The sequence below is a fragment of the Oppia nitens genome, unplaced genomic scaffold (assembly GCF_028296485.1).
Source record: "Oppia nitens isolate AA-2021 unplaced genomic scaffold, nextdenovo-longstitch-racon4-pilon3 scaffold7_pilon_pilon_pilon, whole genome shotgun sequence".
NCBI lineage: Eukaryota > Metazoa > Arthropoda > Arachnida > Sarcoptiformes > Oppiidae > Oppia > Oppia nitens.
This window is the reverse complement of record NW_026533251.1, coordinates 2,246,554-2,261,164: the sequence shown is the minus strand read 5'-3', so window position 1 is coordinate 2,261,164 and position 14,611 is coordinate 2,246,554. Positions and strand designations below refer to the sequence as shown.

General features: G+C 23.8%; 3 protein-coding genes across 3 annotated transcripts; 1 reads left to right on the top strand and 2 right to left on the bottom strand.

The window, feature by feature from the left end:
• Window positions 1-2,771: 2,771 nt before the first annotated feature.
• Window positions 2,772-3,600, bottom strand: LOC128963178 (E3 ubiquitin-protein ligase NRDP1-like). The gene has a single exon (XM_054309673.1). The coding sequence runs from the start codon at window positions 3,408-3,410 to the stop codon at window positions 2,814-2,816; it is 597 nt and encodes a 198-aa protein (XP_054165648.1). The 5' UTR covers window positions 3,411-3,600; the 3' UTR covers window positions 2,772-2,813.
• A 2,346-nt stretch (window positions 3,601-5,946) lies between these two features.
• Window positions 5,947-10,209, bottom strand: LOC128963054 (prolyl 4-hydroxylase subunit alpha-1-like). The gene is made up of 3 exons (XM_054309509.1): window positions 9,559-10,209; window positions 8,408-9,400; window positions 5,947-6,372 (listed from the first exon to the last, which is right to left on the bottom strand). Exons 1-3 carry the CDS (start codon window positions 9,956-9,958, stop codon window positions 6,080-6,082), a joined length of 1,686 nt encoding a protein of 561 aa, XP_054165484.1. The 5' UTR covers window positions 9,959-10,209; the 3' UTR covers window positions 5,947-6,079.
• A 285-nt stretch (window positions 10,210-10,494) lies between these two features.
• On the top strand, window positions 10,495-11,849 carry LOC128963179 (F-box only protein 7-like). The gene is made up of 3 exons (XM_054309674.1): window positions 10,495-11,195; window positions 11,263-11,535; window positions 11,811-11,849. Exons 1-3 carry the CDS (start codon window positions 10,652-10,654, stop codon window positions 11,822-11,824), a joined length of 831 nt encoding a protein of 276 aa, XP_054165649.1. The 5' UTR covers window positions 10,495-10,651; the 3' UTR covers window positions 11,825-11,849.
• The last annotated feature ends 2,762 nt before the right edge of the window (window positions 11,850-14,611 follow it).

Here is a 14,611-nt window from a genome sequence, read left to right as displayed (position 1 = left end):
TGTGACCAGACCTGACCAAAACTGTTATCATAATTAGTTTATTTGTGATAAAGTATAACTAAACAAATAATTTATAATAAATGTGTAATAAAGAGAAAATTTAGATTAAAGTTTATTTTAATATATATCTATTATTTTCAAATTAATCATATTTTGTATTTTCAATAAATATTACTATTCTATACATTTGAAATACTTCTAATTATTTATTACACATAATATTTTTTATATTATAACATAATTAATTTGTTAAATAAAATTGCCAAATATTAAAGATAAGTTAGCCTTGACATTTTGATTAGTTTTCAAATTTCATTAATAATTATTTTAATTATGGAGACATTCATAAATTATAAATCATAATGTTAAATTTAATGTCTAATATTAATAACTGAAAATGATTTAATAAATGATATTACTTTATATAAATTAATTATTACATGATACAGACACTAATGTCTATAATAAATAAGTTTTGTATTTATTATACTATTGAATAAATAATAATATTAAATGTTTTGACAAAACATATTTTGCATGAATATTGACTAACTTTTGCATCGATAACTGTTTTGTTTAATTTGATGTCTAATAATAGACAGATTTTTAGTCATCAAATGAGTGGTTAATTGGTATTCATCAATAAATGAATGAAATCTTTTATATGATAGTAATAGTAATGGCTATAAATTATTAGTCTATAATTCAAGGAAATATATTTAATAGAGAAACGCCTTTTCTAAGTGATTTAAAATTCATGGCTTATATAATGTTTAGGTGAAAGTAAAGGCTGACTACTATATAATTTCGGTTTTATTCAAAAATACATAATATTTTACTATATTTATTGCTTGAATACATTGAAAGTACTGAAAGCATGACATTTGTTTGATGTAAATAAAAGTGTTTTTAAAGCCAAAAATTGTTGATAAGATTTTGAATGAAATGAAGATAATAATTTGACTACAAATAGGTATATCTAAACTCATGGCTATAACTTTGGAGACATAAGTTGTATTAAGATTTGAATGTATATATAATGTGTCTCAAATTGAATGCACATTGGTTACAAAATATAAATAAACTTAATTTTGTACTAGGCAATTTTTTATGTCTTAAATTAGATTTCTTAACATATTTTCAAATAATATACAATATATTTCAGTAAATATTTTTTATTAATTAATTCTCAATTGACTATATTTGAAAACACATATCTTATATTATATATGAAAGTATTCGTATATTTATATTATTATTTGTATTATATAATAATGTATATATCATAATATTATATTAATTATATTGGTAAGAATATCTTAGTTTTTACTTTAAAATTTATATTTAAGAAAATTTGTTAACTACAATGTAATCATTTGAATGTAAAATAATGAACAAATATAAATTTATATAAATAAAATTTTAAAAATATTTTTATGAATAATACATGATAATTATTTGTTATCTAATTAATTATGACAATCAACTGAAAAATTAACAATTTTGAGAACTGTACGATAAAATTAAATTTTAATTATAAAATCTTTATTAACGTTAAAATTTGAATAAACATTTGGTATTCAAATCTTATAACAAGTTTGTTGTTTATCAATAGGTGGTAGCATAAGGAAATAGATTCCCTGGGAATTCCCAGGGAGGAGGGAATATAGGTAATTTTTGGATAATAAAACAAGGGAGTCAATTTGCCTGAACTCTAATAGTATGATATACCGTATATTAATAGACTAGGTCTACATTTTTATATAGTATTAATATATATATTGTACTAAATATACTAAATAAAGTATAATACAAATTTTTTTAAAAATAGTTTCGAAATAAACTTGAAATCTTAAGTAAAATACATTTAAATATTTATTATTTATAATACATTCATCAAAAAATTATAACAGTAAATAACTAATATTATATATTATATTATTTAGCTATGTTGAAATAATTTTAATTAACAAAAATAATTGAATTATTTTTTAACATTGATTTATAACATAAATCATGTATTTATGATGTAATAATATATTTTACTTACATTAATAAAAAAAATCTTTTTAATTTCAGTTAGTTTGTGAAATATTTAAATAATATATCCTAAGTCAGGAAACAATATGATATCAGTAATTAAACATTAATACTTTTTTTATATATTTAACTACTAAATTTATAAAATTAATCTTTTTATACAAAATAGTAAATATTAGTTTTATTAATATATTGCGACAAAATTTTTACATTTATTTAAATTTTATTATTCTACACATGAACAATTTATGTAAAAAAAATATTAATGTAAAATTTTAAAAATATAATATTTGAATTATTGACTTCGCAGATTAGTCTATTTTTTTAAAAAATCGTAAAAAACCAATTACAAAATAAAATATTAAGTTTACCCAATATTATACTATCATATAATATTATTTTATAAATATATACAATTTCATTTTGTTTGTTTTAACAATGTTAATGACATATTTGTCATTTTATTCTATATATTATTTAAAAATATTTTTTAAATATTTTTATTATAAATAAAAAAAGTAAATGGTTATAACAAAAAAATAATAAATAAAATTACTCTGATAAATCAATTAATATGAGAGTGAAATTTTTATGAGATCTGAATATAGAAACAAATGCATTGAATTTTTTTTGAAAGTTTTTTTTGTATTAAATACTATTAAATTAAATGCAAATTTAAAAACAAAATATATTTTCAAAAAATTTAAAGCCATTTAAATGGCAATCAGATTAATGATAAGTGAAAATGAGATGTTATTGATTGAGAGGACAGTTCAGTCGTGTGAGTGGACGCGTGGATCGGCCAACCAGTTGTTGACGACATTCCAAATACTTTTGACGGCAACACTCAATGGACTTCGCTTTTGATATCTTTCATAACTTCTTCTTCTGACCGCTAGTTTTGCGTCTTCGATAATCTCATTCCAGACCATAGCCTCCTGGCACGGGTCGACTGTGCACTTGTGTTGCAACAATAGCTTAGGAGGCAATTTGACACCACATCCCCGATGACATTCAACTGGTTTCGATGGATTCAGTGGACAGTAAGCCTTATGTTTGGCCATATCTTCGAGTTTTACTGAAACTATACATCCTTCAGATGCGTACTCACATTTGGTGGGCATTTGGTTGAGATAACTGTACAAAAACTTTGGCGCCGGTATTATCTTGTTGTGTGAAATGGGATTTCTGTCAATAGGACAGGTAGACGGACCAAACATTGGCGTTTCAATCCAACGACGGATACATTTCTCACAAAAGATGTGTCCGCACTGTTCCACTTCGTATGGATTCTCGAGGACACCAAAACAAATGGGACAAATGATATCGTCGTGAACTTTACCATAAAAACGTGAGACATCGAAACCCATTCTTCCAGTTATTTAGTTTTTTTCAAACTTTTCAAAACAAATACTTTAAATGTTTTGCCAAAAAACAGAATTAAAAAAACAAAGCTTTTAATACATTAGACACAAATGTGACTAAAAACTTGTATAAAAATGTTTTATTTTGAAAAGTTGTTAACAAGTTTTGTGAATGTTTTGAAGACAAACCAAATTATTTTGTGATTACAAGTATCGCAAAACATTAAATTTATAGCAAAATTAAGAGTCGGTCTATGAATGGGCTCAGTAGTAGCGCCACTATTCTTATAACTTGTATTTATTGGTATACAAGAGTCCTGTTTAATCTGGTTTTCAATTTATATGATAACAAACACAAATTGTCGACACTATAGTCTATAGCTCTCACATCTATTTACAGCATTTAAATTTAAAAAGTTTTTACAGTAAAAACATTAGTGATGTCGCTTTAAACCGGATTAATAGTAAATAGACAATAAATAAAGTGATGTCGTGTCAATGTCATGGTTTAAAAACTATTTTTCATCAAACTATATAATCAACTCTTTTTTATCCCAATTTTAATGTTTTCATATAAACACAATTAATAAATATATTAAATGGTATTTTCCATTAGACATTTAAGAGACATGTGTTTTATTCAGTACACAAAAAATATAGAGTATTTTGTTTTTATTGCAAACATTACATACATATTCTAATGTATTATAGGCTATAATTTATAGCTTATTGTTTTATATATATATCTTGTTTTATTTATTTCCAGCCAAATATTAATATTATAATATTTGTTTGGGTTTATCAAATGTGTCTATTACTGTATAATACTGTATGAAATAGCGATACCATTGATCTCTTTGTATGTTTAAGTATCAATCTATTTAGTAATATAACCACAACATAGACTATACGTGTCATTCACCGAAAACCAATATTTATATGTCAATAATAAATATTAATAAATTTCATATCAACAATCATTATAATATAATTTAGTATATTTTAATAAATTTAATACAATATATCACTTTATTAATAATCATAATAAATGATAAAAATTTACATTACTTTGACTTTTTAAATTTAAATGATAAGCGTTTTATAACAAATTATATAATTTTAGACATTAATCAGTAGTAGTAGTAGTAGTAGTAGTAGTAGAAGTTGTTGTAGTTTTTCTAGTCTAATGAATCTTAAATTGAAAGATTATTTGCCTTTTCATATAACTTAAGTAGTGGTAAAAGAGATTTTTATACCAAAACAATATAAGTGTGAAAAACCTTAAAAAGGTTAATAAAATTTGTCGACAATTTTATATCAATAAAAAAGATGTTTTGATAAATTCAAATTAAAAATAACATTAGTTTCACTATATATTATATTTACAATTAACTAAAAAAAACTAATTATACTATAATCTAATTTCTTTTTTGAATGCCATTGACATTACTATTAATAATACACTTACTTATAAATTAAATTTTGTAATTGGGTGCAGTCCTTATACAGTAGTTATCAATTATATTGTATCATACAATATATAATACATTACTGTAATTGTTTAAACATGAGAAATAGTGGTAAATATACACAATTATCTATTTATTAATTTATTTAGGGGAAAGTTAGAGTACAAAAATCACTGAATTGTATGGAAATATACTATAGAGTGTTGTTAAACCATTGATTTATTAATTGACTTCTTTTATTTAATAATAATATTTGTTTTTTGTTTTTTACAATTTATGTTTCGGTTAAACTAATATTTGAAGATAACTTATGTGTCAAGACATTAACCATGAGTTCTCTCTCCTTGTAGTCAATAATCCAAAATCTTATAAATATATATTTATATACAGTATATATATATAGTATATATCTAAATACAGTAATAATATATAAATAAATTATGATTAAAACATGTTTTTATATTTGCTTTGTTTATTGATATGAAAAAATGATTACAATATTTTTATTATTTTTTAATAATTATAATCAAATACTACACAAGTGTTACAAGTTATCAAACGATAGACACGTTTTGAGGAGACTTTAAAATCACTAATTGATACCAAAAAAGCAAAAAATAGCAAATCATAGGCGACAGAAAAGCAAACATAAATATGTAAAAAACTGGCGCTTAATATATATATTATATATTTTAATTTAAAAATTGTAATAATTTATTTAGCATTAGAATTACTATAAAAAAATTGTTATTAAACTAAACGATGTTAACGATAACAAATAATCCAGAGTTTCTCTAAATACTAATCAAAGTCCAGTCATTGAAAATATCAAACTTGTATATGAAAAATATCTGATTAAATAATTTAATTAAAAATAAAATATTATTCAAATCTCAAGTAAATCATTAGCAACAATGTTAGTTTTATTTTTCAATTTAAAAAATAATATTGATTTGAAATGTAAAAAGATATAGAAAACTAAGTATTCAATGAGTTTTAAAACAACAAAAACTAATAATTTCCTAAAAAAGTACACAAAATATGATTTGATTGTAGAGTTAATTATCGGTTTAACTTTTAATTTAGTTGCCATTGGTTTTATTGCTATATAGGTAACAATTGTTAAGCATTTACTTTAAAAAAGACTAGTTTAGCTAAAAAATCAATATATTAAATGAGTAATATATCAAAAGCCAATTTTATAACTCAAATATTTTGAATTATATTATATTCATTGATCTTAAGACCGCATGGCTTACGAAACTCTTGACCTCTTTCGTGGATCCATTTATTAGAGACCCATTTGGAGCCAACGAGTACAGGACAGGCCGCGTGTCGGGTCAAGAGATCGCCGTCACCTGATTTATGCAAATTATACCAAAAAGCTGCCGTCGACTTCTTAGGCCATAATGTGATACCTAAATGGGGAAACACTGTGGCACCTCCTGCCTCTACATTGCTCATGTAGTTAAGCCAAGTGGCTATCCTATTGCCCGTTCCTTATATAAAATATAATAATTATAATTCATTAATGTATATAAACAGTAATTTGATTGTTAATTTTGTTTTAGTTTCGAAATAGTAAATATTTTATAATATTATTGCTAAATAAGTGTCATAACTTCAAATAAACTTTCAAGAGTTGTCAAAAGTTTAATTATCTTTAATTAGACTAATATTTTCATTTTCAATGACAAACAACAAATTGTTTACATTAATATCGTAATATCTATTGTTACTTTACATATATATATATAATATACAGTATAATATGGTATATAGGGATTACGTGCAATTTTTCAATCAATCAATTAGACGCCTTTTTAATTGATTTTTACCAGAAAAGTGGCGTAAAATATATTCAAAAAAATATATTAAACAAACAAACAGTTTAACTAAATTTTAGATCTAATAAATAAAATGCATTCAACTATTGAATGGAGAAATTTTCTTAATAAAAGAAAATGCAGTCAAAACCAGACATCAATAATATTGAGTCCAATAAAAAGTCCAATCAAATCAAAAGTTTGCGATAAAAATTAATATTTTGATTTTTATATAAATCAAATCTAGAAAAATACAAAACACATGAATTAAGATACTGTAATATTATTATTAAATACGTTTATCACAAAAAACTATTAATTAATATTAAAATAAATTAATTTAAGTAATAATAATAATAATAATAATAATAATAATAATATTGCTAAACTATTATATATTATTAAATAAAAATTTTGAAATATTATATCAAATATTGTAATAATATTTGATATAATATTTCAAAATAATGAAAGAAAATTACAAGTAATTAGATTAATATATCTACAATTCAAGGCAATAGTTGACAAAAATAGAAACCTTAAAAACATATTTTACCATGTACAGTATAAAATGTATATATATAGGGTTACAAAAATACTGTATATATTTGTCTATTGATAATAATGTTAACTATTTTAATAATTTACTTTTAATATCGAATAAACAACTACATTTATATATAAAATCGGTGCAAAAATGGTTAGATAGATTTTATATTAAAATATATATGACAAAATATATTTAATTATCTCTTTAAGTATGCATACCAATGTATCAACACATACAGTATAATCTTATTGAAAATTTTATTTTGACCTATCTCAACTATCAATGTAATAGATACAGCTAACAGATAACAAAATAATAAAAATAAACTAACAATTTAATTTATTTGGTACTAAAGCTTTATATAACAAATACAATAATATAAGTGTTTCTTTAAGTCATATTAAAATTTAAAAATTATAATATCTAATAATTTAAAAAAATTAAATTCTGTAAATTGTTAAGTGCAAAGAAATAGGTATGCTTCAAAAATTTTAATATTTAACATAAAAAGATATGAGTAAATAATTATACTACGGTACCACATAAAGTAACTTTAGATATTATGTTTTTATTATTAAAAAACCCATCTCTCTATTTTTGTCACTTATTATTTAAATATAGTAGAGTGTATACTGTATATATATTATACAGTATTATTGAATTATGCCTACAGTATATAATTGTGTAATAATACTATATATTTGTGTATAATGGTATTGCTCTATATTGATATATATTGAAAAAAGTATTTATAAATTAATATATAAAAGATTTAGTATGTTTGCTAATATTCTGCATAATTTAATGTGCGCTAAAAATTTCCACAGTTTTAGAAATTTAAATATTTACTAAAATATTAAAGTTATTTATATAAGTTATCTTAATGTTGTAAAATAATATATAGAATTTATTAATAAATTTATTGAAATTTATAAAAAAAATGGACACAATTTGTGAGTTTTTGAAATCATTTTTCCGATAAACTAATCATTCAAATATCATGTGAGTTATAGATACAGATAAATAACTTTCATTTTCAAAAAAATAACTAAATCTAAACTAAATTTTGATCGCTTATACTATTAATAATTATCTGAAATATTATTTAAGTCTTTTTTATAAAATAAATTAGAAAAATGATAAAATTGAAATTAATACCCAATGACTTAAATGCATCCTTTTCTTCACGTCTGGCAAAATCAAAGTGAGGTTCATAATGGCCTCCAATACCATAATTAACAACTTGTAATTCCTCAGCAGTGGACAGTTCAAGTCCAGTGATAGCACTGATTCGTTGTGTGATTCGTTGCACAACCGGGTGCTCTCTATTTGTAAGCCATGCACTCTTTGAGATCCTATATTTGGCAGTTTCGAGATTACCGGTCACTGAGTTTTGGACAGTTGCCCTCTTGAGCTTAGGCTCTGATAATGACTTAACCACTTCTATCTCATAATCAGACATAAAATCATGAAATATGACTATTTGTGGCCTTTTAAATGCTTCTTCGACTTTGATATGAATTAGTTTTAAAAATGGTATATAAGTAGTGTTCAAATAAAAACACATCAATTGAGAGGCAGTCTTATCGCTAATACGTTTCTCTCCGCGACAAAGAGCCTCATATGTCTGGCGTTCGGTTTCCTCCACAGACCATGAGTTGGCCGATTCAACGATGGCGTCATCCATAGGAACCTCTCCGTCATCACCTCTTTTCTTTGCATTAATATTTTGAGATAGTTCTCTCTCATAGTAATCAATATTGCCCTGTGCTCTGGGATGGTCAGGTGATATATCAAGCAATTGATGAGTTAATTGAAGTGCTAGTCTAACGTTTCCCTTTTGATAAGTGGAAAAAGCTAAATACTCTAAAATAATTGCTCGGTTCAAGTCTGTTGGTAAGTCTTCTCTTTCCAATCGGTCTAACGCTTCCTGCATCCATAGGACAGTGTGATAGTAGTCCTGATTGATGTAAGCCTGACGGCCCAATTCAAAACAATCATTAGATGACAACGGGATACGTATTTCTGGCGGCTGTACTCCTACTTCCAATTCATTTTTCTTTGTGTCCATAACCGGAATAAACCCATTGGCCAATGATGTTGTGTCCAATTTGTAAGTATCTTGAAGTCTAAGTAAGGCCTCCGCTGCACCTAAAGATTGAATACCGATAATTCAGTTAATAAAAAAACTATATTTTAAGATAACATTTGTTGAAGAAATAAAAGCTTTTATATCTGACGTCAAACACGACGCGATAAAACTTATCATAAAATGACATAAAAATTATAAACAAGTTTTTATAGAAAACCTGATAAGTCTTCAGCTGAGGGAAAGGTCTCGTTTTGCTGCAACACATCGATTATATGTCTTTTATCCGATTGGATCAGTGCTTCAACTTCTTTCCAATCGGTGGTTAACCTCTTGACCAACAGATATGCATTGATTGGATTCGCTAAATAAGATTCAGTGTCTTTGCTGGCAATTAAATTTAATTCAGAGTAATGTTTGGACAGTCGTCTCAGTTGTTTGAGTCGTTGTTCTTCAGCGGACAGGTATTCTTCGAGAGAACCAACGATCTGTTTCTCTGTATTCAACAGTTTCTCCAAATGGACTAAAGCTGTGAACAATTCGCAACTAATTAATGGCAACGACACCAGTGATGACAACACCACTAATAAGTCAATGACACGAAAGAGTTGGCACTTCATAATGACAGCACCGGCTGGTCGTAGGACTGTTGGGTGCGGTCTTCAAATTGTTTGGCAAACTATTTAAAAATGTGATTATTTATTAATTGTGATGAAAGTCATTGTCGTAACAAAATAAGTAGTCAATGAATGACACAAAGTATTGATCTATCGGTTCCAGTGATAGTGCAGTCAATTGAATCAAATGTTATACAAACAGTCATTTGATTTGTTTGTGGATTTCGGTCAACACATTGACGCCTATTATGTCATACATAATGTAAACAACATATGTTTTCACAATAAATAAAGGCTTATATAATAAGTTATAAAATTATTTATTATTATTTTAAATTAAAATATTATATTAAAAAATTGTTTAAATACTTGCAATCATTAATTAATTATTGTTATTATTATTATTTATTTAGTAAAATGTTATTATTATTTTTAACTATAAAATAGCATTTATTTCTATAATAAAATAACAATATATTTGCATTCAAATCGTTATACTGTATATTATTATACATATGAGTGACACATATTGGGGGCAATAGTTGTCAAGTATTAGCAAACGTAAGACATAAACAATAATCAGCTGTCAATTGAACTGCTTTTGAGATAACGGATGACTGACTGACTATTAGATGACTTACCATACATTTGATAACACATTTTCAAAAACAATTGAGTGATACATAAGTATTGATAATGTCTTTGTCACGACAATCACCTATTATTATATATAAAGATGTATTGATTCCAATGTTAGAGGAAAATGGTTTCAAATTGATTTCTTCATCGGAGAACAAATGCGACCAAAATCGGTATATAACTCGACACCGATTCCTCAGACAGACACCACTTCGACCAAAATATTGGGAACAAAATGTTTTGCCAGAAGTGGAGGTCGTGGGGATACCAATGAGCTGTCACTTTCTTATAGTACACGCCATTGTCTGCCAATCAAGTGATGATAACGTGAAGATGAAGATTAAGATGAATGACTCTATGGATGGCATTCGTAATAGAGTTATGAATGAATTTATTGTCAAATTAATTGAATTGCTGTCCATTTCAATCAACGACTTACCATTCGAGTTGAAGCTCAAGATATTGACTTTACTTCCAATTGAATCGCTATTCAAAATGGCTTTAGTGTCGACATTATGGCGGGCCGTCACTCTTGATGACCAATTGTGGAGAGTATTAGTTAGACAACACTTTTTCCATTTGTATGACAGAGGACTTAATGGTAACTGTTTTCCGTTATAATCATTAATTATATTAAATACTAAAATGAAAGTAATATTAATTTACAGGCGAGTCGTGGAAATGCTTATATAAAGAGGCTTTTCGTAATCAAAAACTGTCGGAACGGCGCAAATCATGGGCCACAAGAGGTTTACCATCATCTATGATATTGCCAGCACTACCGCCTTCACCACCAAGATTACCAATAATGGGTCCGCCATTTGTACCAATGCTTCCGCCGCCTCCTTCATTCTTTAGAGATCTGGTGCCCGAAGAGATTCGCAATGTTTTTCCAAATATACCCCGAAATGGGAGTCGAAACGGACACTCATTTGCTTTCGGTAATCAAAACTTTGGGTTTTAGTGTTGAGAAATACCTATCAATACGTATTTCTTTTATTTCTCTTTAAATATCATATATGACAATATTGTACTGATATTTATTATTTACAACTATTATTTTATTTTAAATAATTTTCACACTATTACCTATATTAATGATTATTAATATTATATCTATATTATGTTAGTATATGATACATATGTTAGTAAATATTATTAATTAAAATTGCAAAATATTAAATCATTACAATTTATATGATATATATCATTACAGATACAATTAGTTGACACAATACACTAAATCCCGGGTCGGAGCAAAACTTTTGTATAAATTTTATTACCATTAAATAAAAAGTTATACAAAAAAAATGATGTAAATATTAATAATTATAATTACAAAATTTATTACAAATATTAAAATTTTATTATCATTTAAATGGTAACATTTTTTGTAGATGATTTGGTCAATTTATTGTTAAAATATTACATAGATAAAAATAATTATAATTAATTAATTAATATTTAAATCTTAAGCTTATAAAATCGATAATAACATAAATTATTGAGCAATTTTACAATTTTTGTAATTAAAAAAATTGTAAAAATTAGATTTTCTTTATAACATAATAATATAAATATTTACTAAAAACTAGCAAAATATTTATTTATAACATAGAAAAACATTTTTTGTGGAAATTAAAAAAAATATTCTAAATTTATAGTTTATTTTGCATAGCATTTAAAGTACAATAAACTATTTTATAATATTTCAAATTAATATTATCAAAATTAAGTTATTCATTGTTTAAAATAAGTATAAATTTATAAAATTAAAATATTGTTAAAGGACAATAAAATTAGCACAAAATAATGTTACTTTAATATCTGTTTAAATTTATAGCATTGTTTAGACTTTGCAAATTTTAAAGTTATTTTGTTTAAATTATATTTATTACTTATTGGATTTGCATGAATTTTCTATAATTAATAATATATAGTTATATAAATTTAACTTAAATATACTTAAATAACTATATAAATTAGTTTTTAATAATTTAAATTATTAAAAATAATGTATAAATTCTCGAAGTTAAATGTCAAATAATCTTTTTTAATATATTATTTTTATTGATATTCAATTCAAAATTTAGACAAGTTATGAAACTATTAATTTTATTTATGAAAATTTAATAAATTGCATCAAAATATATATCAAATATCAAATTTACTTTAATTATAAGAAATTTATACCTTGTAATTTATTAATTAAAATATTTTTATTTTTTATCAGAAAACTATAAAATAATTAAAATAAAATATAAATTTATACAATGTTAGAGTGAATTTTTAATAGATACATAATATAAATAATATTAAAATGACAAAAAATGTTATGATTTTAAATAATAAAATATTAAGCAATAAGTACATATAATTTTCGTGTATATAATATATAATTTAGTTTACTGTATATAAAGTATAAAATATCTTTATAATCTATATCCTTAACCATATGATTTCCTGTTGGCTATTGCTTAAAACTTATTTATAATAAATAAACAATTTATAAACAATAAAATTTATACTATTATTAATAAAACAGTAGTTTTTTTTGTAAATTTTAGTGCAACGACTTGAACGAGAAGTTACTTTTAAAAAACCTTCAAAAAGTTTTTGCTGTTTTTTAAGAATTTTCAAATTAGATATTAATCAATAATAATAATAACAAAATTTTAATAATAATTTAAATAATGTTCATATAATTATATAATTTATACATAGAAATGCAAATTCTATGATAGACAGGAATTTTAGCCAATTAAATAGCCTTTAAATAATTATTATGTATTGGAAATCAATTTTTATTTTTTATTAAAAATAATAATTTTTATTATAATATAATTGTTCCACTTCTTTGAGCTTTAATTTATTTGTTTAAAAAACAAAATAAATTATTTGTCAAAGAATTTTAACTATTCAGTGACTCAGCTTTTGTTTGAAAAGTGTATAAAAAGTAGATAACAATTAACAAAACAAATCATTATTAAAGATATACATTTTGAAAATAAACATTTGTTTTCTCTTAATTTTGTTTTTGATTATTTGAAGTGATTTTTACACAAGTTTTGACAAAATGAACAAATTTTTGATTATACTTTTATTTGTTGCGTTTCTTGTTGTTGTCTCAAATGCAATTGGTATCGGAGGACTGGGATACGGCACGGGATTAGGTTATGGAGCTGGAATAGGTACAGGTTTGGGAGTGGCCGGTGGTGTGGGTGCTGTGGGCGCTAAAAAGAAATTGATTGCTCTAAAGAAATTGAAAAAGTTGAAGAAACTCAAAAAATTGAAAAAATTGAAGAAAATCAAAAAATTGAAAAAATTGAAAAAATTGAAAGCTCTCGGATTAGTGTATGGATAAGATTTTTGAAAAAACCAAGGTATATTATAAATACATTTAATTAAAAATATAATTTAAATATTAAATATATTTAATTGATTTTTTTTGTATTTTATTATTTAGAATCTACTTATATATGATCTTATTATGAAATGCTCAAATATTTTTTATCTAATTTTAAGTGATTTAATAAAATTGTGTACATTCTACTAAATGAATTTATGTTTTGTTTTTATATATAATATATTTGTAAATTTTTTTTTATTATAATATCAATAAAATAAATTGGTAACAAACACTGAATTAATTTTTCTAATTTTGAACAATAATTGTTATAGAATAAAAAATATATAAATATTAAATAATCAATAAATTTTAATTACTATATTTTTACAGTATTTATAATCAATTTGTTTACTCAAAGAATAGTTTCTAAATTAATTTTCTCTTCACATTATAATTTTAAAAATTAATTCAAAATAATTAACAAATTATATGATATTATATGTGTTTTAATTTAAACAAAAAGTAGTTTAAAAGTATCTGTCCTTTGAAGAGATCAGTTATGCGAGTCTCCTAAAAGTCAAACATATAAATAGCCGAATCAACGCATATATGTTTTATGACTCACTTTTCCTATTATTACAAAGATATAAAAGTTGAGATCAAATATT

Coding starts and splice junctions, on each gene's coding strand:
- LOC128963054 (XM_054309509.1), bottom strand. CDS start 9,958: ATGAAGTGCCAACTCTTTCGTGTCATTGACTTATTAGTGGTGTTGTCA. Junction 9,401..9,558: donor CTCAGCTGAAGACTTATCAG/GTTTTCTATAAA, acceptor TTCAATCTTTAG/GTGCAGCGGAGGCCTTACTT. Junction 6,373..8,407: donor GGATGCATTTAAGTCATTGG/GTATTAATTTCA, acceptor ATTTTATATAAG/GAACGGGCAATAGGATAGCC.
- LOC128963179 (XM_054309674.1), top strand. CDS start 10,652: ATGTCTTTGTCACGACAATCACCTATTATTATATATAAAGATGTATTG. Junction 11,196..11,262: donor GTATGACAGAGGACTTAATG/GTAACTGTTTTC, acceptor ATTAATTTACAG/GCGAGTCGTGGAAATGCTTA.
- LOC128963178 (XM_054309673.1), bottom strand. CDS start 3,410: ATGGGTTTCGATGTCTCACGTTTTTATGGTAAAGTTCACGACGATATC.